General features: G+C 43.6%; 2 protein-coding genes across 12 annotated transcripts in view; one reads left to right on the forward strand and one right to left on the reverse strand.

The window, feature by feature from the left end:
- The window catches only part of NEXN (nexilin F-actin binding protein), an 88834-nt gene extending 74679 nt beyond the window's left edge, over nucleotides 1-14155 (reverse strand). For 2 of the 7 annotated variants that reach the window (XM_073593689.1, XM_073593692.1), the window contains exon 1: nucleotides 13605-14151. The gene's annotated coding sequence lies outside the window, so the exon portion shown is untranslated. Of the gene's footprint in view, nucleotides 1-13604 lie in introns of all 7 variants that reach the window. The other 5 variants (XM_073593697.1, XM_073593699.1, XM_073593698.1 and 2 more) reach the window with 5 other exon arrangements.
- Nucleotides 1-18116, forward strand: part of FUBP1 (far upstream element binding protein 1) — a 124736-nt gene extending 106620 nt beyond the window's left edge. For 2 of the 5 annotated variants that reach the window (XM_073593704.1, XM_073593702.1), the window contains one exon: nucleotides 17907-18116. In XM_073593704.1, coding sequence (XP_073449805.1) covers nucleotides 17907-17921 — 15 coding nt within the window. In that variant the 3' untranslated portion in view covers nucleotides 17922-18116. The remainder of the gene's footprint in view (nucleotides 1-17906) is intronic. The other 3 variants (XM_073593703.1, XM_073593705.1, XM_073593707.1) reach the window with 2 other exon arrangements.
- Nucleotides 18117-23664: the final 5548 nt, after the last annotated feature.

Consider the following 23664-nt stretch of genomic DNA (forward strand, 5'->3'; position numbering starts at 1 on the left):
CACTCATTGCACTTTGGTAGGTATCTGTCCCCTTCAAAGCTTACCAAACAGATACTTTCCAAAATGTCCTATAGCGTGTGCTTAAAATTCCAACACACTTTGGTGCTTTTTAAAAGACAGCTAGAATGCTGGTGAACTATACAGTCACTTGTCATAGATGTTACAGTGGTGAAGGGTTGGAACCTCTGTCATTTTTATAATTATTTTTTGCTATCTTACGCTCTGTGTCCCTATTGCCGATATTTCCCTTCATTACCTGTCCTAGAGACACAAGAGGAAGCCCCCCCAAAGAAAAGGATATTCAGCTGACACTCAACACAGGGGTCCATTGGGAGATTTGCTTTTTTAATTGTAAAAAATCTCTTTATTTTCTGTTCTGATGATAACTGGCTTTAGGTCACAATATAAAAGAATATCTCCCAGATGGTGACATGGTAATAACGGCCTCTCACCTCTCTACTTCTGTTTTAATGGGAAGCTCATCTTAAAGAATACGTAAACCCAACATTTCGTATTCCTATTATGTGCCTGCTGTACAATGTACTTGTCTGAAAAAGTATCCAGTTCTCTTTGTATTGCTTCCTTTGTGTGAAATCCCTGGTGTTCCTGCCAGTCCCTTCGCTTTCCTATTAAAAACTGACTACACTATGCAGGAGAGCACAGCATGGTCAGTACTCTAGTTGTGCTGGGAACTCAGCCTACTCTTCTCCACTTGTCCTTGCCCCCTCTGCACAGCCATTCACTGGGACGATCAGTGTGCTGCTGTTTCTCCTCCCATAGCTTTAATTGCAGCTGAGAACAGAGAACAGCGTTTCCTGTTTCCGTCCTCTTCTCAGCCTCTGTCTGCTGCTCTGTTTAGACCCCTGTCAAAGGCTCCCAACGGGGCTCCTCAAAAATGTGCAAAAAAATGATTAAAAATAAGATTGTAAAAAAAAAAAAACTACTGGTGCCATCCACTGCTCTACTGACAGCAATCTCCGTCCTAATGACATGATCCCCTGCTCTACTGACACTCCTCCACTGTACTGACAAAGTTCACTGCTCTACTGACACCGTCCACTGCTCTACTAACACCGTCCACTGCTCTACTGACACCATCCACTGCCCTGCTGACACCATCCACTGCTCTACTGACACCGTCCACTGCCCTGCTGACACCGTTCACTGCCCAACTGACACCGTCCACTGCCCTGCTGACACCGTCCACTGCCCTGTTGACACCGTCCACTGCCCTGCTGACACCGTCCACTGCCCTGCTGACACCGTCCACTGCCCTGCTGACACCGTCCACTGCCCTACTGACACCGTCCACTGCCCTGTTGACACCGTCCACTGCCCTGCTGACACCGTCCACTGCACTGCTGATACCGTCCACTGCTCTACTGACACTGTCCACTGCTCTACTGACACCGTCCACTGCCCTGCTGACACCGTCCACTGCACTGCTGATACCGTCCACTGCTCTACTGACACTGTCCACTGCTCTACTGACACCATCCACTGCTCTTACTTTTGTTGCCAGCGGTTTTTAGACATTCATGGCTGTATGTTGTGTTATTTTGAGGGGACAGCAAATTTACACTGTTATACAAGCTGTACACTCACTACTTTACATTGTAGCAAAGTGTCATTTCTTCACATGAAAAGATATAATAAAATATTTAAAAAAATTGTGAGGGTGTACTCACTTTTGTGAGATACTGTATGTAGCTACTTGTCAAATGATTTTTTTTCTTTTTGTGTATTTCCCCTTCTGAGAACTACAGACGGCATTACTTGGAACCAGGAGCATGCCTAGATTAATTGCAGCCTGAGGACATTTTTGCTTTTTGTTTCTGGCTCTTGTTTGATTGTGGGTTGGGTTACCATGGTAATGAGGAGTCCGCTGGAGCTCATACCAGCTTTTGAACGTTTCTGGTAACCCTGCTACACTGTGTCCCTTGAACACTGTAAATGCAACCCCATTTTTGCCACTCCATGTGGCCATTTTTGCTGCCCCCCCCCGGTTCCTAGGACACTGGCACAGCAACAGGTGACAGTGGGCTAGTTGCTAGCATCCTAGCAACCAATAACGCTGTGCAACTGTGGGTCATTGGTTGCTAGAACGCCAGTGGCTTGGCTACACAACCTCATCAGTTTATAGGATGCAGACGACTGGGCAACACAAGATCATTGGTTGTTATGGAACAGGTGGTGCCAACATCCTGGCAACCAGCTCTGTAATGCTGCCATGTGTCGGGCAGTATCATTGGTTGCTAGGATGCTGGGGGTGTGGCTCCATATCCTCATCAGTTTATAGGATGCAGACGACTGGGCAACACAACATCATTGGTTGTTATGGAACAAGTGGTGCCAACATCCTGGCAACCAGCTCTGTAATGCTGCCATGTGCATACAGGGCAGTGTTACTGAGCTGCAGTGAGGATGGAATGTCAGGTAAGGACACTAGGCCCTGTGCTGTCTGATTCTCTCACCTCAGTTTGTCTTACTGGCAGCACCCCCTGCTTGGAACCTAAGAACATCTGGCATGTATGTTTGCATCTCTCTGCAACACTCGGGCATTCAGAAGATGAGTGTACCAGCAACCACAGAGATTTTAAAACTGGGGAATCCTGTTCGGCAAGACAAATGCCATTATCAGAATTAGAAATACTAAACAGGACCACTATGTTCACATCCGTCTTGAGTGTGATGTTAAAGCCCAACTCCAGCCCAAACTTTTTTTGTTGTATGTATACCGCTTTATTGTTATTCATTGAGATTTCCCATATTTTTTCTTGGAACAAAGCGTGAGAAGAAACCTCATTGGCCCCATTTTAAGTAGTGCTGGAAACCATTAGAATTGCTTACAGAATTGTGTCCCCAATGTGAAGACTTCTTCTCATTTTCTGTCCACGTGACTGGTTTCAAACAAAACAGGAAGTGAGGGAAATCTCCCTAAGGCCCCTTTCACACTACTGCGACTTCAAAATCGTGTGATTTTACCGCAATTTCGCGGACACGATTTTGACGTGCTTTTGCCGCGATTTCAGGGAGACTTGAGGTCTAAAGACCTCAACTCGCATCAAAGTCGGACCAAAGTAGTGCAGGGACTACTTTGAAGTCGGAATGGTTTGAAGTTGAATGGTTGTCATTGGAAATCATGGGGAACGACTTGTCATGCGATTTTGCAGTCCCAAGTCGTAGGACAAGTCATACAAGTGTGAAAGGGGCCTAAAGGAAACCCAGACAACATTGAACAGGAGTTCCATACCTTTCCCACGCAATGCAAGCTTTTCAGAAGAATTTTCAGTTGGAGTTGGGCTTTATCAGCACAGATATTAATATAGGTACAGATATTGTGTCTCTAAGGCCCATTTAAAACAGAGAGTGGATATCCATAGCCTCATTCAGCTGGAAACCGCAATGGTACTCCATACTGTGGCCTGTATTTTATGACCCATTCCAAAACTGTAGGCGATGTTGTGAAACCTGTGGTGTCCCATACAACACAGAGATTAAAGGAAAGCCCAGTTGCATGAATTTGACAGGTCAAATGGCTCTCGGCCTCTTCATTTTTTTTTTTTTTGCTTTGGTGTCCTCAAGCAAGTTGAACGCTAGGCAAATTTGTAATGTGCTTCACTGTTCCTAAAAACTGGTTATGTGGCAGTAAGGCCATACTGCTGCTTTGTACATGGGGTCTTTAGTTACCATAGCAAGATTTACGCCAGTACAAGTAGAGGTGCCCAAAACTGTAAAAAGTTTCTAAAAATAAACTAAGGAATGCTCAACCCATTGGTAAAATATTCCTTTTTGCAGTGTGTGAAAAATAACTATCCTGTGTTAGGCTATATTCACACGAGCGGCATCGTTTTTCATGCTTTTTTTGCACAGTTAAACATGCATTTCTTTTGCATTTGTTGTGCATTCTCAGGCTTGAGTGTTTTTGTTTTACCGAATGGAAAGGTAGCTACTAGGAGGAAACGGCTATTAGATGCAAGATCATTCAAAAAACATACCCTACTTACATCTTTTCAGCGCTCACGTTGGAGTGTATTGGGGGCCCCCAAAGAAGCTTCTCTACTTTTCTAAATATTGAATGACAGCACATTGCTCAAATGTGAATGGACCCAATAGTATAAAAAAAAATTGATACTGCTCAAAATGTCCCAACCTATTATCAGGCACATTGAGGACTAAAAAATGGTGCCCGTGTACACACTGCCTTGGCATGTAGTGAGCTCCTTCTAGTAAAAAATGGCTTCAGCTTGGACTCCTATCCATGGGTAGGAGTCCAGGCTGAAGCCATTTTTTCCAAGGAGAAGCTCACTACATGCCGAGGCAATTTGTGGACGGGCACCATTTTGTTGAAGGATGCAATAGAGTAAGGCCCCTTTCAGACTGGGGCGGTTTGCAGGCGTTATTGCGCTAAAAATACCGCCTGCAAACCGCACCAAAACAGCCTCCGCTGTTTGTTCAGTGTGAAAGCCCGAGGGCTTTCACACTGAAGCGGTGCGCTGGCAGGGGAAGAAAAAATCTATTCACCGCTCCTAAACCGCTCCTGCCCATTGAAATCAATGGGACAGCGCGGCTATAGCCGTGCTATACGAGTGGATTTAACCCTTTTTCGTCCGCCAGCGGGGGGTTAAAACCGCACCGCTAGCGGCCGAATACCGCGGTAAAACAGCGCTAAAAATAGCGCTGTTTTACCGCCGATGCCCCCTACCACCCCAGTGTGAAAGGGGCCTAACAGATATCTGAATGCCAAGCATTAAAGCGCTTTTGGAAACAGTGCAAACTGGGGCTAAATGTTGTTTTGTTGTCCTAACCCACTAAACACTGACTGTCCCACTAAAGTAAGATGAATGTCAGAGTGAAGTGAATGAAGTAAAGCTGGCCATACAATTTTCATTGATGAACCGGCTAAAGTTTACACCGTGGGTGGCTTTGTTGGCCCCATTCTGTCAATGTCCGAAGAAGATGGGTGAAAAATTGGCGGTAAGTTGTTCAGGTTTTCTGACAGCCACTGCAGGCAGCTGTCAGGATACGTTACTCGGATAGGAGGGATTTGTCCATCTGTTCAGCCTGCAATTTAATAGCATATTGCCATCTCAAAGTGGTTGTAAACCTCAGTCACAAAATCTAAATTAAGCACATATATCTAGTTTTTACTTGTTTATCTCCAAAGCTTTAAGTGCCATTTCTGTCTGGTGCTTTGTTCTTCTACCTTTGTTCCTGTGCCATGTGTATAGGGGGTGTGTCCCTTTCCTCCAGTTAGCTCTCACACACAGTACAAGAGCTGTAACTACAGCTCTCCGCCCCCTCCTCTGTGATACTGACAGATGAAGAAGGATTTTTTCACAATTCTGCATTTTTGAAGGGATCAAGAGAAGACTACAGATTAAGGGCTCACACAGCCCGACAGACTCCGCTTTGCTCAGTGGGGTATCGATCTGTTGATCCCTGCTGAGCAGGCTGATGACAGTTCTGTCTCTGCTCACTGTGCTGAGACGGACCTGTCAGAGTCCCGTTCTCTATGGGGAGATCAGATGAAAATGGACCGCCTGTCTGCTTTCATCCGATCCAATTCTCCAGACGGATGGAAGATAGGGTCTCCACCTGTCGGGATTTGATGGACAGGATCGGATAGCGGCGGATCTCAGCGGACACGTCACCGCTGACATTCGCCACTCCATAGGGGTGAATGGAGGCTCCGATCAGGTCCGCCTGAAAAACTGACATGTGGACCTGATCGGAAAGCCCGTGTGAAAGGGGCCAAACAAGTAAAACTTATGCAGGAGGATTTGTTTCATCTCTGTATCATCTGAGGCTATTCACGTCATTGGATAAATTAGAGGGTTTACAACCACTTTAAAGTGGTTCTAAAGCCTAAACATTTTTTACCCTAATGCATTCTTTGCATTAAGGTAAAAAATGTTAAGGCTTCAGCCCCCCCCCCCTTTACCTATCCAAGCCCTTAATCGATCCAACGCTGTGCACATCTACAGCTTTTCTCTCCCCACACTTCCAAGTCTCATTGGCTTTGCTGGGGCATCGGGAGCCACTGGCTCCCAGTGCTGTCAATCAAAGTCAGTGACGAGGGGGGCAGGGTTAAGTCCCATTGTCTGTTGAAATGGTCAACATTTCAGTTTGCATTACCAGTCCAGCAGCAGGACTCCAGAAATAAGTATAATCTAAAGAGTTTAATTAAGCATTTTCTAGTGGAATGAGCTTTTTTTTTTTTTCAAGATTTAAAACACAAGTCAGCCCAATGCTTAAGATTAGACATGGCTCTGAACAATACAAAGTAACAAAAAGAAGAAAAACCCTATAACTCAAAACTCCACAAATACGACATAAGGGCAACTGCTCCCAACATCCCAAACTAGACCTTATTCATAAAAACAATTCAAATCACACTTCAAATACAGTAAAACCTTGGATTGCGAGTATAATTCGTTCCAGGAGCATGCTTGTAATCCAAAGCACTTGTATATCAAATCAAATTTCCCCATTAAAAAATAATGGAAACTCAAATGATTTGTTGCACAACCATTTATTCACAGGTCTTTCAGTTTATAGTCCATATAAAAAGATTATAGGAATGTGACCAGGTTGTGCAACCATAAAATGTACATCCACAAATGGAAGCCTCCACAAGGGGATTAGAAGCAAAATCCAGCAGGAGCTACAGAGTATAAAAGAGAAGAGAGGCGCCTCTAAGTGTAGCAATATGTTGCTAAATGTTGTACCTTCATTAATTGTAACCATATTGCTACACTTAGAGGCACCTCTCTTCTATTTTATACTCAGTTGTGATATGACGCTACTTGTATATCAAGACATCGCTTGTATTTCAAGTCAAAATGTATTTAAAAATGTTGCTTGTCTTCTAAAACGCTCTCAAACCAAGTTACTTTCAAACCAAGGTTTTACTGTATATAAAGTGGAAGGAAATATCATGTAAACACTATAAATACCCACCATTGTAAAAGAGTTGTCAGGAAAATAGCAGAATGCCAATCGCAGAAAAAGGAAAAGTTGAGATGCTGAATTAGCAAATTTACTATAGACAAATGGCTACTAAAATATGATTGGCTACACTGTATGTGTTTAAAGTGGTAGTCACCTTTTGATCCAGCCAGTATATCTGTTATTTGTCAACTTTCTTTAACAGAAGTGGAAGTTCAAGGAAATTTCCCTCCCCGCAGATTGACAATGCTGCTATCCAATGGCATCTCCATTGCTCCTCCATCCAGAGCGGAGACACCCTGTGTGTTACTGGCTGGATCACCAGGTGAAAATAAAGAGAGAAAAGCCTAAAAAAAAAAGAAAACAAATGCAATCACCCCATTTAAGAATGGGTAAGCTGCAATATAACCATTTTTTTTGTTTCTGTGTTTAATACTGCTTTAAGGCCCCTTTCACACTGGGGCGTCGGTGGTAAAGCGCCGCTATTTTTAGCGGCGCTTTACCGTCATTTTACGGGGTTTTTCGGCCACTAGCGGGGCGATTCTAACCCCCCGCTAGCAGCCGAAAAAGGGTTAAAACGACCCGCGCTTTGCCGGCGGTTCGGCAGCGGTTCCCATTCAGTTCAATGGGCAGGAGCGGTGTATACACTGCTCCTTCACCGCTCCAAAGGTGCTTGCAGGAGTTTTTTTAATGTCCTGAAAGCTCACCGCTCCAGTGTGAAAACACTCAGGGCTTTCACACTGGAGAGGCACTTTGCAGGCGCTATTTTTAGCGCTGTAGCTCCTGTAAAGCGCCTCAGTGTGAAAGGGGTCTAAGATATAATCTGAATGTTGATTTTTCAACATTTAATGATTTGCTGGAAACTTCTATTTAAATGCATTAAAATGTTGACTGAATTTTGCTGCAGGTTTTAGAAATATGAAATCAAAGAGTGGTTATAAAGCACCACACATACCACAACTATAATCAAATGCAAACCATTTTTTACAGCCTGCCAGATCATTTATGTTTACATTTTTTATGAAGGAAAGGATATGAATCTTTCAATGCACATGCACCAATAACAGCTGCTGGACACATCTGATCATCGCAGGTCCTGGTGGTACATTTGAGAAGGGCAGACGTTACACCACTCATTGCACTTTGGTAGGTATCTGTCCCCTTCAAAGCTTACCAAACAGATACTTTCCAAACTGTGCTATAGCGTGTGCTTAAAATTCCAACACACTTTGGTGATTTTTAAAGACAGCTAGAATGCTGGTGAACTATACAGTCATTTGTCATAGATGTTAGTTGTGGTGAAGGGTTGGAACCTCTGTCATTTTTATAATTATTTTTTGCTATCTTGCACTCTGTGTCCCTATTGCCGATATTTCCCTTAATTACCTGTCCTAGAGACACAAGAGGAAGCCGCCCCAAAGAAAAGGAAATCCAGCTGACACTCAACACAGGGGTCCATTGGGAGATTTGCTTTTTTAATTGTATAAAATCTCTTTATTTTCTGTTCTGATGATAACTGGCTTTAGGTCACAATATAAAAGAGTATCTTCCAGATGGTGACACGGTAGTTACGGCCTCTCACCTCTTTACTTCTGTTTTAATTGGAAGCTCATCTTAAAGAATACGTAAACCCAACATTTCATATTCCTATTATGTGCCTGCTGTACCATGTACTTGTTTGAAAAAGTATCCAGTTCTCTTTGTATTGCTTCCTTTGTGTGAAATCCCTGGTGCACAGTACAGCATGGTCAGTACTCCAGCTGTGTTGGGAACTCAGCCTGCTCTTCTCCAATGATCAGACTTGTCCTCGCCCCCTCTGTACAGCCATTCACTGGGAAGATCAGTGTGCTGCTGTTTCTCCTCCCATAGCTTTAATTGCAGCTGAGAACAGAGAACAGCGTTTCCTGTTTCCGTCCTCTTGTCTGCCTCTGGCTGCTGCTCTGTTTAGACCCCTGACAAAGGCTCCCAACGGGGCTCCTAAAAAATGTGCAAAAAAATGATTAAAAATAAGATGGTAAAAAAAAACTACTGGTGCCATCCACTGCTCTACTGACAGCAATCTCCGCCCTAATGACATGATCCCCTGCTCTACTGACACTCCTCCACTGTACTGACAAAGTCCACTGCTTTACTGACTGACACCATCCACTGCTCTACTAACACCGTCCACTGCTCTACTGACACTGTCCACTGCTCTACTGACACCGCCCACTGCCCTACTGACACCACCCACTGCCCTACTGGCACCGTCCACTGCTCTGCTGACACCACCCACTGCTCTGCTGACACCGCCCACTGCCCTACTGACAACGTCTACTGACACCATCCACTGCCCTACTGACACCGTCCACTGCTCTACTGACACTGTCCACTGCCCTACTGACACCATCCACTGCTCTACTGACACTGTCCACTGCTCTGCTGACACCGTCCACTGCCCTACTGACACCGTCCACTGCCCTACTGACACCGTCCACTGCTCTACTGACACTATCCACTGCCCTACTGACATCGTCCACTGCCCTACTGACACCGTCCACTGCTCTACTGATGCCGTCCTCTGCTCTACTGACGCCGTCCTCTGCTCTACTGACACCATCCACTGCTCTACTGACACCATCCACTGCTCTACTGACACTGTCCACTGCCCTGCTGACACCGTCCACTGCCCTACTGACACCGTCCACTGCTCTACTGACACCATCCACTGCTCTACTGACACTATCCACTGCCCTACTGACATCGTCCACTGCCCTACTGACACCGTCCACTGCTCTACTGACACTGTCCACCGCCCTACTGACACTATCCACTGCCCTACTGACATCGTCCACTGCTCTACTGACATCGTCCACTGCCCTACTGACACCATCCACTGCTCTACTAACACCATCCACTGCCCTACTGACACCATCCACTGCTCTACTGACACCATCCACTGCTCTACTGACACCATCCACTGCTCTACTGACACTGTCCACTGCTCTACTGACACCATCCACTGCTCTACTGACACTGTCCACTGCCCTACTGACACCATCCACTGCTCTAGCTGCGTACACACGAGTGGAATGTCCGACAGAAAAAGTCAGACGGAAGCTTTTCATCGTCTATTCCGATCGTGTGTGTGCCTCATCGGACTTTTTTTTTTTCTAAAATTCTGACGGACCTAGAAATAGAACATGTTCTAAATATTTCCGACAGAACCAATTCCTATCGGGAAAACCGCTCGTCTGTATGCTGTTCCGACGGACCAAAAACGACGCATGCTCTGAAGCAAGTACGAGACGGAAGCTATTGGCTACTGGCTATTGAACTTCCTTTTTCTAGTCCCGTCGTACGTGCTGTATGTCACCGTGTTCTGGACGGTCGGACTTTGGGTTGACCGTGTGTAGGCAAGACCGCTTGAATGGAATTCCATCGGAGAAACCTTCGGTGTTTATTCTGACGGCAAAACCGGTCGTGTGTACACGGCATTACTGTGCTTCAGCTGTGAAATATCAGCGTCCCCTTTACAGGTACAGGCCTAGGCCACCATGTGTATCCCTATAGTAATCCAACACTACACAAGCATTCCTAAAACTGAGAAATAGTCAGAATTTTGACCAGTTTGCAACAGTGAGTTCTCCCCCTGGTATTTGGGAGGACATAGTATGATTATTGCCTGGTCAGAGAGGAAAGTGAACTCAGAAACAAGGCTGGGACTCCATGAACTTTCAGCTGGTTCCCTGTTCACACTTGCATTGTAGGAAACAGCTAGGGCTAAATGGTTAATTTGTCTTCACTGCTGTCAGCCAGGAGGGTTAGTATGACAGTGACAGCTGTCACCTGTTCTGAAGACTCACGCACCATCTGAGTCTTCAGCCTGTCCTTGTCAACTTCTGTACAGTCCAGAACCATACGGTCAGCTATAGCAAAGAGATCCTCAGGCTAAAATATTCTAGTATTGTAAGCACTCAGATTCATATAGAAATATAAAATATAGCCTAATAGAAGATGGAAAAACTTTTAAGACTTTCCTTTAATCCCTATTTTTTGTCAAAGGGTTGTTATAATAAATGGGCAAAAACAGCCTAACCTCCCAATGAAGTAAAAAAAAATCTTAAATTGTAATGTAGAGAGAGTAGAACGCCAAAAAGAGTAATTAATTAAAGATGCCCATATGTATGTTATTCTTTTGGGGGTAGCGCTGGCTACTAATCAACAATAAAAATAACTTACCAGAATTTCTTATTGGCACTCCTTTACATTTCCCGTTTTACTTAAAGGAGTTTTAACCCCTCGTGGTTTTTCACCTTAATGCATTCTATGCATTAAGGTGAAAAACCTTCTGTTGTGCTGCAGCCCCCCCAGTGCCCCCCGGTTTACTTCTTCCCATGGACAAGCTCACCAGGTCTAGCTGGTGTCTTGTGTCCTGATTGGATCGATTGATAGCAGCGCAACCATTGGGCCGAGTCCTGATTTCTGTGTCAATAGACACAAAAGCAGGACACAGGAGCGTGCCCGCACGGGTGTCCACGAAGGAGAGCGCTTCTCAGACGGGGCACTTGAGAAGAGGAGGAGCACCACAGAGGGACCCCAGAAGAGGAGGATCGGGGCCACTCTGTGCATAACCAACTGCACAGCGGAGGTAAGTATGACATGTTTGTTTTTTTGTTTTTTAACTGAACTTTTACAACCCCTTTAAGGGCCCAAAGCAGGGAGAGAGCACCTGTGGTTTAGGAGGAGGAGGAGTCTGTGAGATCCAATACCTTATTTCTACATCAAGAGCTCAAAGGGGCAGTGCCACTCCTGACCCAACCTGTCCATATGATAGAAAGGGGAAAAGAGTCTGCTTTTTTGTTTGTTTTAAATAAAACGTAAACTCCATCTGACTGTAGTTGTCCAAAAAATAACCAGTATTTTGTAGGATTCAACAGACACAACTGGCAATTGTAAGCTTACTACCAAAATGATTAATGAGGATGGATAAGAAGTGATATCGGCCAAAATGATTTCCCAACTTTATGATAAAATCATTCCCTGCAGAAGATTACTTTCAAAAATCTTTATCAATACTAATGTTTTTTTAGAGTCACCTCTCTCATTTTCAGGTCTGAGGGAACCCCTCCTAATATAAATTTATTGGGGGTCATTGAGAAATAATGTTCAGTGGGAAGAATGCACCCTTAAAGAAAGCTTAGAAAAGATAAATGGTGCCATTCCGTTGGCTCTGCCAAGTGGTGTTAGAATCGGAACTATGCAGGCACCATCAGGTAGAAGGTCAATCAGTCACAGCTCCAGGAATTCCTAGCAACCTCTGGTAGAACCTAAGGGGGCCACAGAACCTCAACCTTTTTTTTAGCATGGAAGAACCCTTGAAATAACTTTCTGGTCTCAGGGAGCTCCTACTAATAAATTACTATAGCTACATTAGTATATAAATGTGATGGTCACCGGAAGAAACATTTTTTACACTTGTGGTCATTGGGAAGAATCCCCCAGATACCCAAAAAGATCTTTGTTGTCAGCGATTACTTATCCGAGAAGCAGAAACTGCTAATTTTTCAAGGAACCTCTAGCAATCTCTGGAGTAACCTGGGATTCCATGGAACCCTGGTTGGGAAAGGCTGGTCTATACAGTTACACAGTTTAGTTTCCAAATGCAAGAGATCAGAAAGAGTGGCTGATCACAGTGATCCTGCACAGGTTCCATAAAACAGTTGTACAGTATATTACTTTTGTTCTTTTAGCTATACTCATGAATAATGTGAAGGTATAAAACCTTTGTAAAGTTTAAAAAAAATGATTGTCCTGTGGTTGTCCAGCCATGTCTTCTATCATAGATCAATCTCTTGTTGCTCTCCTTCTAGTGACCCCTAATTAGGTGTATTCCGTCCTTCCACTCTCTACTCTATTAGTAAAAACTGAAAACGGTCTCCCCATGAGCACTGACATCATAGAATGTTACACTGTTGTTTTTGGTGATTTGTTTTCACTAAAATGATCCATCACTGTTTACTGCAAACCGTGTTGATTATTTACATGTGATCATCATACAGATTTACGTGCCCATGTGTCAAAAAAATATTGAAGTAAGAGAAACCTATAGTGAGGAAGCCAGGAGGCATTCATTGATGACCTCTCCCTCTAAAAATACTTGTTTCCTGGCTGTCAGTAGCTTCAGCTATTCAGTCACTGAATTAAAACGTAGATCAGACAGCTTCAGTCTTCTGATCTATATATTTTGTGTGTCCGTGCCTAAAAGAAAAAATGTATGCCCAGGCAAAGGTATAGGTTTTTTTTAAATTCAGCCCTACTGCAAGCATTTCTCATCGATAACATTGTAAAACTTGGCAACTTCAACGTCTGAAAATCCAGGATTTATCAAAAACCAGAAAGTGTCCAGCTTAAAAAATTAATTTGCGTTTGAGGCATTTCCTACATCTGATAAAAAAAAACAAAAAAAACCTTTTGATTTACAAAGGACAAACGGGTACACAAATGAGCGGTGGTTATGCTGTGTCTGAGGGTTCCACAGCAGTTTCAATTATTAACTGTCTGGGAACTGAAAGTTTATGGATAACTGGAGACCCAAAGCTTGATTCTAAATCCATGCTAGGACTTGTGGTTCCCCAGGAGCTAGAAAGAGGTTGTGGTTAATAGGATCTTACCTTGCTCCGGAGGAAAGCTTTATGGTCAGTTGTGTGCTGAGGGTGAGACAGTTCCAGTAATTCCTGGCTGTGTTGTCCTCTTGCTGTGCCAGACTTGGGATATTATTAAGCTGCACCCTGGCTTGTCCTTTGTCACCCTGAGCTCAGCAGATCCCTTCCACTAGTCCACGCTGAGCTGCTCCTTGTGTGTTGCTGCAGAGCTGTCCTTCTCCTGGTCTGCTGCTCTCATCAGACGGGATGCCATTTGGCTGCACTTACTCCCAGCCTGCGAGTTTCCATAAAAGTCCTGCTGTCAGGTCATCTACCACATTCCAGACAATCCAAAAGCAGCTCTCAGCTGTTCACCACTCACACATACACATACATACAGCCTTGACTCTTCCCACTGTGACCCCCTGCATGGGAAACCACTTCATTCCTGGGCAATGAATGAGCGCAGGGTGATGGGGATCCCTGGCACAGAAGGGGTTAACCTCTAGGTGTAGGATGCTGGAAGCAGGATCTGTTCTCCCATCATCCAGGCATGAGGTCTCTTGGATCTGTACCTGGACTCTCCCCCCTCCTTTGCAGAAAGGGAAGCGGATAACTTTTTATGAAGTTTTCCAAAACTTTTCTAAGATCTTTGCTTCCCTCAAAACAAGTTTCTAATAGTTCAGGACAAGTGGAGTCTCTAGCCTGCGGTCTGCAAATAGAAACTGAAAGTTAAATTGTAACAAAAGGCTAAATCATACATTTGTTAGTGTGGAGAGGGATTAGAATGCCTGACAGGTTTTTATTGCTGTGTGTCCCCATTATGGAGATTCAGCCTCTCTAATTGTTCTGGTGATTATCAATGAGAGTGAAAGTAATAGAAAATCCCAAAGTTTGGGCTGTCAGCAGATAATGAATAGAGGGAAATCCTCCAATGGGGACACTAGTTTTGGTGCCACCCTGGGATTCTCTCACTTTTGAGGGATTTACTCTCTCTTCCTGTTGTAGCCAAGGGAAGTGAAGGGAAATCTCCCCAATGGGACACAGATTGCAGAAAAAATATAACCCTCTTTTACTCAAAATGAAAAAAAAAAATTTGTCTTTAGATATGCGTAAGTGGTAAAAGAAAAAAATCTATTTAAACCCGTACCTATAAGCTTACAATCAAGCACCGTTTAGGTAATATTCACATCAACAGCCAATGACACCCCCCCCCTGCGCATGCGCAGTGACGCTCTGCATTCAGGGCATACAGTATGCCATGCAATGGCAGAGTCGACGAACCTGGAAGGAAGACTGGGTGAAGATAGAAGCGTTGGGGAAGCCGTGACAGCGCTGCTCTGGAGGGCTCTGTTTCTGTTTGCAGGCAAGTGTGTTTTAATGTGCTAGTATGCGGTGCATACTAGCACATTATGTCAAACACCTGCAGGAGACCCGTTTTTTTTTTTTCATTTTGGCGGTTTACTACCACTTTCACTAAAAGCTCCTAAATGCTCCCGTTTTCAACCCTTTGTCCTTCAACAATTGTGGAAGACTTTTTCTTCTACAATCTACTATGGCTGATATATAGATCTGTATCAAATAATGTCTTGCAAAAGAAAAGCCTGTCATTCCCTGGGAGCAAACCTCGCCACAGGAGTAAGGGTCTATGCACCCATGTAAATGAAGCCTTAAAGCCAAAATCCACATTTGAGGTCCCTTTAAATAGTTTGTTTGGGCCGAGCTGGCTCAAATGAACAATTTACTTCAATAACAGGTGCGCATGCTGGGTGTTTGCTATTATCGGAATGTAGCCTCAGCCACAGCGCTGCGTTTCGGCAGTGGGACAGGAACTTCCCTTCCCACTCCCGGAACATAATATAAAGTCAGGCTAAGTGATGCACAGCCATTCACAGGAAGCTTTGTATTTTATGAATAAATACAAGACTTCCTCTAAATGGAGTCAAAGTTTGTGATATCATCCATCTGCCTCTCTGCCTCAGCCATTCAGAGGAACCTTTGTATGGAGCTTTCTTTTGGTGGTATTTGACCACCTCTGCGGTTTTTATTTTTTGAGCTATAAACAAAAAAAGATCGACAATTTTGAAAAAAAAAAACAATATATTTTACTTTTTGCATATACATATCCAATAAAAAAAATGTAAAATAAAAAATGTATTCATCAGTTTAGGCCAATATGTATTCTATGTATTTTTGGTAATAAGCGTTTGGGCAAAAGTTATAGCGTCTACAAAATAGGAGATAAATTTATGCCATTTTTATTATTTTTTTTTTTACTAGTAATGGCGATGATCAGCGATTTTTAGCGGGACTGCGACATTGTAGCGGACAGATCGGACACTTCTGACACTTTTTGGGGACCATTCAAATTATTACAGTGATCAGAGCAAAAAATAGCCACTGATTACTGTATAAATGACACTGGCAGGGAAGGGGTTAACACTAGGGGGGCGATCAAGGGGTTAAGTGTGTCCCAGAGAGGTGTTTATAACTGTGGGGGGAGTGGACTGACTGGGAGTAGAGAGAGATCGCTGTTCTTGATCACTAGGAACAGGCAATCTCTCTGCACTCCCCTGTCAGAACGGGGATCTGCTTTGTTTACATAGGAAGATCCCCGTTCTACCTCTGAGGAGCGATCTCAGGTTGCCGGCGGACCCGCCCCACCGTGCAGTGGGCACGCCCGCAGTGTTTTGTGCACAAAATGACAGACAGGTACAACGTTTTGCGTGATAGGGCCCCCCTGCCACATTATATATGCAGTGGGTGGTCCTTAAGTGGTTAAAGACATAGACAAATAAACCAATTAAACAAAATACACCACAAAAAAAAAAAAAAAAAAAACACAAATACAAAACCACTACAAAAAAATAGAGCATACCTAAAAGCCATCATAACAATAGGCGTCTAAATAGCATAGTAATACCAGCCTACTTTGCATATAGACTCCGCTTTAAAAAAAGTTTTTAACTATACAGCTAAACCGACAAGAGCCAAAGGCTGGCCATACATTATACAATTTTCTTGTACCATTTTCCTTATGATTTACCAGAACCATATAATATGAGGTCAAACTAAAACACTTTCAATTTCTATGCAATCAGGCATGCCTTTGCAGTACATACAGTAGTTAAGGGTAAATCTAATGTAAATTGAATAAGAAAATTGTATAATGTATGGCCAGCTTAACTCAATACAGAGCTCATATGGTCTAGCCAAGGTCACCAAATTGCATCAAACTGCTTCAATGAGTTTCTAAGAAAATAAGTGTGTCTGTCATAAGAAACACACTTTTAGAGATCAAATATCCAGTTGGATAGGGTTGGAGGGTGTCGGGAAATCCACTTTAGGGCAATTTGTCTTCGAGCCAAAAACAGCGCACGTGTTTTTTGTTTTGTTTTGTTTTGTTTTGTTTTTCCTTTTTTAGATTCAGATTTAATTTTATTTGAAAAAGTTTTAAAGCAAAGTCCGCTATATATATATTTTTTTTAAGGCCCCCAGGAGGGTTATGCCATACATAGTGTGCTAGTATGCAGAGCCTATTAGTAAATTATGACAGACATACCTGTCATAAGGTGTCCTTCAGCGCAGCGTTGGGACCTATCCATCGGGCCCCCGGCGCTTCCATCTTTGCCCAATCTTCCTTCCGGGTCCCATGCCTTCGGCCATTTGATAGGCCAGGCTGCGATGACGCCACTCCCGCGCATGCGCACAGGAGTCACATCGCTACGGCACGGATCGGGGCCATAAATGTTCGCTGAGCTGTGCATGCGCGGCTCAATGAACATGACAGCTGACAGGCAGAAGGACGCATTTATAGCAGAAGAGCCCAATAGGGTCTCTTCTGTCATAAATATCATGCCTGTCAGACATTTGTTTAAAAAACAACTTTACTTCCACTTTAAAGACATAGACAAATCAATTAAACAAAACACACCACAAAAAAAAAAAAAAAAAAACACAAATACAATGTATTCACACATTACATATTGTTGGATGCAAATTTAACCCTTTGATCACCCCTGATGTTAACCCCTTCCCAGCCAATGTCATTAGTACAGTGACAGTGTATATTTTTAGCACTGATCATTGTATTAGTCTCCCTGGTGATGTCTGTGGCAGTTAGTCAGTTTCCCTCCAGATTGCCTGCCACACTTTTGCAGTCCCATTATAAGTCGCTGATTATTGCCATTAGTAGTATAAAAAAACAAAAATTATAGTATCTGTAGCATAGTTTGTAGACGCTATAAGAAATTGTATTTATTTACATTTTTTTATTTGATGTTTTACTGCAAACAAGTTAAAAATATTGTTTTTTTATTTTTTGTTTTTCAGTGGGAACGTAACTGAGAAGCAGAAACTGAACCCCTAACAACCTTTGGAGGAACCCTGGAATTCCATGGAACCCTGGTTGAGAAAGGCTGGTCTATACACAGTTTTGTTTCCAAAATGCAAGAGATCAGAAAGAGAGGCTGATCACAAGTGATCCTGCACCAGTTACATAAAACAATTGTACAGTATATTACTTTTGTTCTTTTGCCTATATTGATATGTATAATGTGAAGATATAAAATCTTTGTAAAGTTTAAAAAATGATTGTCCTGTGTTTGTCCATCCATGTCTTCTATCATAGATTTTTTTCAAGAATTTTGGTCTTTTTTTTGTTTACAGAGCAAAAAATTAAAACCCCAGTGGTGATCAGATACCGCCAAAAGAAAGCTCTATTTGTGTGAAAACAATTATATAAATTGAGTTTGGGTACAGCGTTGCATGACTGCAAAATTACCAGTTAAAGTGGCACAATGCTAAATCGCAAAAAATGGCCTGATCGTGAAGTAAAACCTTCTGGAGCTCAAGTGGTTAAACATGAAGTTTGGCTTTAAAATAGTTCTAACATCAGATATATTTGTTCATGCATGCTATATGTAGGGTTGTCCCGATACCAATACTAGTATCGGTATCGGCACCGATACCGAGCATTTGCCCAAGTACTTGTACTCGGGCAAATGCTCCCGATGCTTCACCCGATACCTGGACAGTCAGCAGTGATCAGCGCGTGGGGGAGTTACAAGCTTCTCCCCCAGTGGCTTTTAGCTGCTTTAGTGAAATCTATACAGCGGTGATCGGTGCTTGTAACTCCCCCACACACGATCACCGCTGACTGTCACCGCATCCTCCATGCCGTTCTGCTGTCCCCCTCCGTTCTGCTGTCCCCCTCCATTCTGCTGTCCCTCTCCGTTCTGCTGTCCCCCTCCGTTCTGCTGTCCCCCTCCGTTCTGCTGTTCCCCTCCATTCTGCTGTTCCCCTCCGTTCTGCTGTCCCTCTCCGTTCTGCTGTTCCCCTCCGTTCTGCTGTCCCTCTCCGTTATGCTGTTCCCCTCCGTTCTGCTGTCCCTCTCCGTTCTGCTGTCCCTCTCCGTTCTGCTGTTCCCCTCCGTTCTGCTGTCCCTCTCCGTTCTGCTGTCCCTCTCCGTTCTGCTGTCCCCCTAAGTTCCTCTGTCCCCCTCCGTTTTGCTGTAGCTCTCCATGTCCTCCTCCTTCCTTTTCTGTATGGACAGAGTCAGCTGACTCTGTCCATTCACATAACTGAAACATTGTAACCTCCTGTGATTACGATGTCTCAGTTTATGAATGGAGAGGAGCCGCTGTCTTCTCTCCATTCATTTTCAGTGCAGCTGAGGCTGCAGAGAAAGGGACTAGGAAATCTCTCTGTCTCTTTCTCTGTCTCAAGGGGGAGATATCGGGTCTGTTAAGACCCCTGATATCTCACCAAAGCCCCCCAACAGGGCTGATAAAAAAAAAACACAAAGTATTGCAATAAATAATTTAAAAAAAAAATGATTGTAAAAAATAATAAAAATTTAAATAAAAAAACACACAGACACCATCCACCCCCTCCCCACCTAAAAAAAAAGAAAGCATTCTAAAAAAAAAAAAACTAAAAAAAAAAAAAAACTCACGTGACATTAAAAATAAAAGTATCGGTAATCGGTATCAGCAAATACTTGAAAAAAAGTATCGGTACTTGTACTCGGTCTTAAAAAAGTGGTATCGGGACAACTCTAGCTATGTGTCATGCTATGTGTAAGACTTCCAGGTATACATTATATTACATCTCACAGCGATTACAGTACTTCCCCTGGCAATGCATTTCTCTCCAGAAGTATGATGATGATGATGATGGTTCAGGCATCATCCAGGCTCAGTATCTATTTCCTGGACTGAGATGCTGGCTTAGATGTCCAGAGCACCTGTTGCCATTTTTCTGCACCCCAGTTCCTATGTTTTCATGCAAATATTGGGCTGTAGTGGGAGGCAGTTTGCCGAAGGGCTGGAGAGCGGTACAATAAGGAGTGTCTGCAGGCAACAGTGAGGCATGGTGGAGGTGCATTGCAAGTTTGGGGTTGCATTTCTGCAAATGGAGTTGGACATTCGGTCAGGATCAATAGTGTACTCAATGCTGAGAAATACAGACAGATACTTATCATGCCCAGGCCCGGGCTGGCCATTGGGCACACCGGCATTTGCCCGGCAGGCCTCATGTCCAAGGGCCAAGACAGGGCCGTCTTTAATGCATGGTGATGTGCTGTGATGGTATGCTTTGAGTGCCAGGCGGTGAAGCCAGAGGTGCTGGAGTGGTGAGCGGCGGGGCTAGAGCAGTGAAACGCTGAGGCCAGAATGAACTGGAGCAAGAGGAGAGCGAGGATCGCAGCGGTTGTTCAGTGGGCATCTTGGCTGTGACTGAGTACTGGAGGAGAGTGGGGATCGCTGCTGGAGGAGATTGAGTGCAGAAGACTGCAGAAGAGTGAGTGGAGATTGCAGCAGGAGCCTGGTGAACATCTCACCATTGCATTGGCATAGAGGAGGTGGTGGAAAAGGCCGCACCTCCACAGGTGAGTGCAGCGGGAGTTGGGGGCATGCAGCAGACAGCTGTAGTGACATTGCCGCTGTAGAGGTTTGTTGGAGATCATGTTCCCCTGTGCCTTTAATTTAAGTAGCAGAGATGTCAGGCTTAGCTAGCAGTGGGATGTTGGGGTGGAGAGCTAAATTGCATGGGGGGGTCAGTGATAAGCTGCACTGATAATCTTGGCACTAATAACCAGTGCCCTGACGATCTGTGTACATGTCCCCTGTCACACTTGCCGGTTTCCATCTCTCCATACCCTCACGCTGTGACAGCGCGTGAGAAAAGGAATGCCAATAACTGGCAAATTTATTTACACGTGACCCACTCCAACCTGATTACGGGCCCTTTACCATGATCTGTGATTAGCTGTGTCCAAAGAACACAGCAATCACAGAGCATGTCTGATGTGCACCCCAGGGAACAACAGAGCTGCGCTGTAGCTGTCTTTCGGCTATAGTGTGGGACGGAAGTGGTTAAAAAGAAAAAAAAGGGCTGCTCAGTCTAAGATAACCAGGCCTATTTTTTGTCCCAGTCTGGGCCTGATCATGCCATACCATCAGGGAGATTTGTGATTGGCCGCAATTTTATTCAGAACAACCCCAAACATACAGCCAATGTCATTAAAGCGGAGTTCCAGACACATTTTTTTTTTATCCGAGCATAATGCATTATTACATAAAAAACTATTATAAAAGTTTAATAGTGGATGTTGCTAAAATATATATTTCATAATCACAAGTTTGTACCTCCTGTTCTGGCCCTTTCCATCATGATTGTGGGCATGTGAAGCCCAATCGATACTCTTCTGGGATAAGCGTTGGAGAGGTGCATGCTAGGTAACCATGCGCGATTCACATGCGGCTGTAACGCTGATTGTTTCTAAAGTTGCCATAACAATGCGGGGCGACAGAGGAAGGTCCCATTTTTATGGCAACCTCCGTAAATTGCATAATTTCCTGTCAGGAAATAACGCGATTTTTTGCTCACAGTACTGCCTACAGACTCCTGGGAAATGATAACTCACATTTCCCAGGAGAACAGGCGAGGAGATCCGCGGACCAGGAAGTGGCAGATTAGGAGGACTACATAGAAACAGGGCGTTTCTGATAAGTATAAAAAAAATTATACTCCAAATGTTTCCTTATAGGTTTAAAGGAGTCTGATTATGGAAAAAAAAATTCAGGGTGGAACTCCGCTTTAAGAACTAACTTCAGTGTAAAGAAGAACAAGGAGTCCTGGAAGTGATGGTTTGGCCTCCACAGAGCCCTGATCTCAACATCATGGAGTCTGTCTGGGATTACATGAAGAGACAGAAGGATTTGAGGCAGCTGACATTCGCAGATCTGTGCTTAGTTCTCCAAGATGTTTAGAACAACCTACCTGTCGAGTTCCTTCAAAAATTGTGCAAGTCTACCTAGAAGAATTGATGCTGTTTTGAAGAAATGGTGGTCACACCAAATATTCTCTTCTGTTTATTTACTTTACTTTTTTGTTTATTTTTATCAAACTATTAGCACTTCTATGTCTGAAAGAATTCCTAATTGAAAGCATTTTTTCAGATCTCCTTAAAACCTTTGCACAAATCTTCTAGATTGTAAGCTCTAACGAGCAGGGCCCTCTGATCCCTCCTTTATTGATTTGTATTGTAAGTGCCTCATGTTGTAAAGCGCTGCGCAAACTGTTGGCACTATATAAATCCTGTATAATAATAATAGTATTGTGTGTGTATATATATATATATATATATATATATATATATATATATATATACACACACACACACACACACAGACTGACTGGCCACTTTATTAGATACACCTGCTCTATTCCTTGGTAACACAAACTGATAACCAGCCAGTCACATGGCATAGATTCAATACATTTAGACATTTAGATGTGGTGAAGACTAATTGCTGAAGTTCAAACTGAGCATCATAATGGGGAAGAAAGGGGATTTAAGTGACTCTGAACGTGGCATGGTTGTTGGTGCCAGAAGGGCTGGTCTGAGTATTTCAAAAACTGCTGATCTACTGGGATTTTCACACACAGCCATCTCTGGGTTTACAGAGAATGGTCCGAAAAAGAGAAAATATCCAGTGAGCGGCAGTTGTGTGGAGGAAAATGCCTTGTTGATGTCAGAGGAGAATGGGCAGACTGGTTTGAGATGATAGAAGGGCAACAGTAACTCAAATAAACACACGTTACAACCAAGGTATGCAGAATACTATCTCTGAAGGCACAACACATCGAACCTTGAAGCAAATGGGTGAAAGCAGCAGAAGACCACACCAGGTGCCACTACTGTCAGCTAAGAACAGGAAACTGAGGCTACAATTCGCACAGACTCGCCAAAATTGGACAATAGAAAATTGGAAAAATGTTGCCTGGTCTGATGAGTCTTGATTTCAGCTGCGACATTCAGATAGTGGGGTCAGAATTTGGCATAAACAACATGAAAGCATGGATCCATCCTGCCTTGTATCACCGGTTCAGGATGGTGGTGGTGTAATGATGTAGGGTAGGGGATATTTTCTTGACACACTTTGGGCCCCTTAGTACCAATTGAGCATTGTTTAAACACCACGCCCTACCTGAGTATTGTTGCTGACCATGTCCATCCCTTTATGACTACAGTGTACCCATCTTCTGATGGCTCCTTCCAGCAGGATAATGCACAAAACCTCAAATTATTTAACACTGGTTTCTTGAACAGGACAATGGAGGTCACTGTACCCAAATTGCCTCCACAATCACCAGATCTCCATCCAATAGAGCACATTTGGTATGTGGTGGAACGTGAGATTCACATCATGGATGTGCAGCCGACAAATCTGGAGCAACTGCGTAATGCTATCATGTCAACATGGAACAAAATCTCTGAGGAAAGTTTCCTGTTGAATCTATGTCACAAAGAATGAAGGCAGTTCTGAAGGCAAAGGGGGGTCTGGTACTAGCAAGGTGTTCCTAATAAAGTGGCCGATGAGTGTGTGTGTGTGTACATATATATACACATACACACACACACAGTATTTCACAAAAGTGAGTACACCCCTCACATTTTTGTAAATATTTTATATCTTTTCATGTGACAACACTGAAGAAATGACACTTTGCTACAATGTAAAGTAGTGAGTGTACAGCTTGTATAACAGTGTAAATTTGCTGTCCCCTCAAAATAACTCAACAC

This window comes from Aquarana catesbeiana, linkage group LG07 (assembly GCF_042186555.1).
Source record: "Aquarana catesbeiana isolate 2022-GZ linkage group LG07, ASM4218655v1, whole genome shotgun sequence".
Classification (NCBI taxonomy): Eukaryota; Metazoa; Chordata; class Amphibia; order Anura; family Ranidae; genus Aquarana; species Aquarana catesbeiana.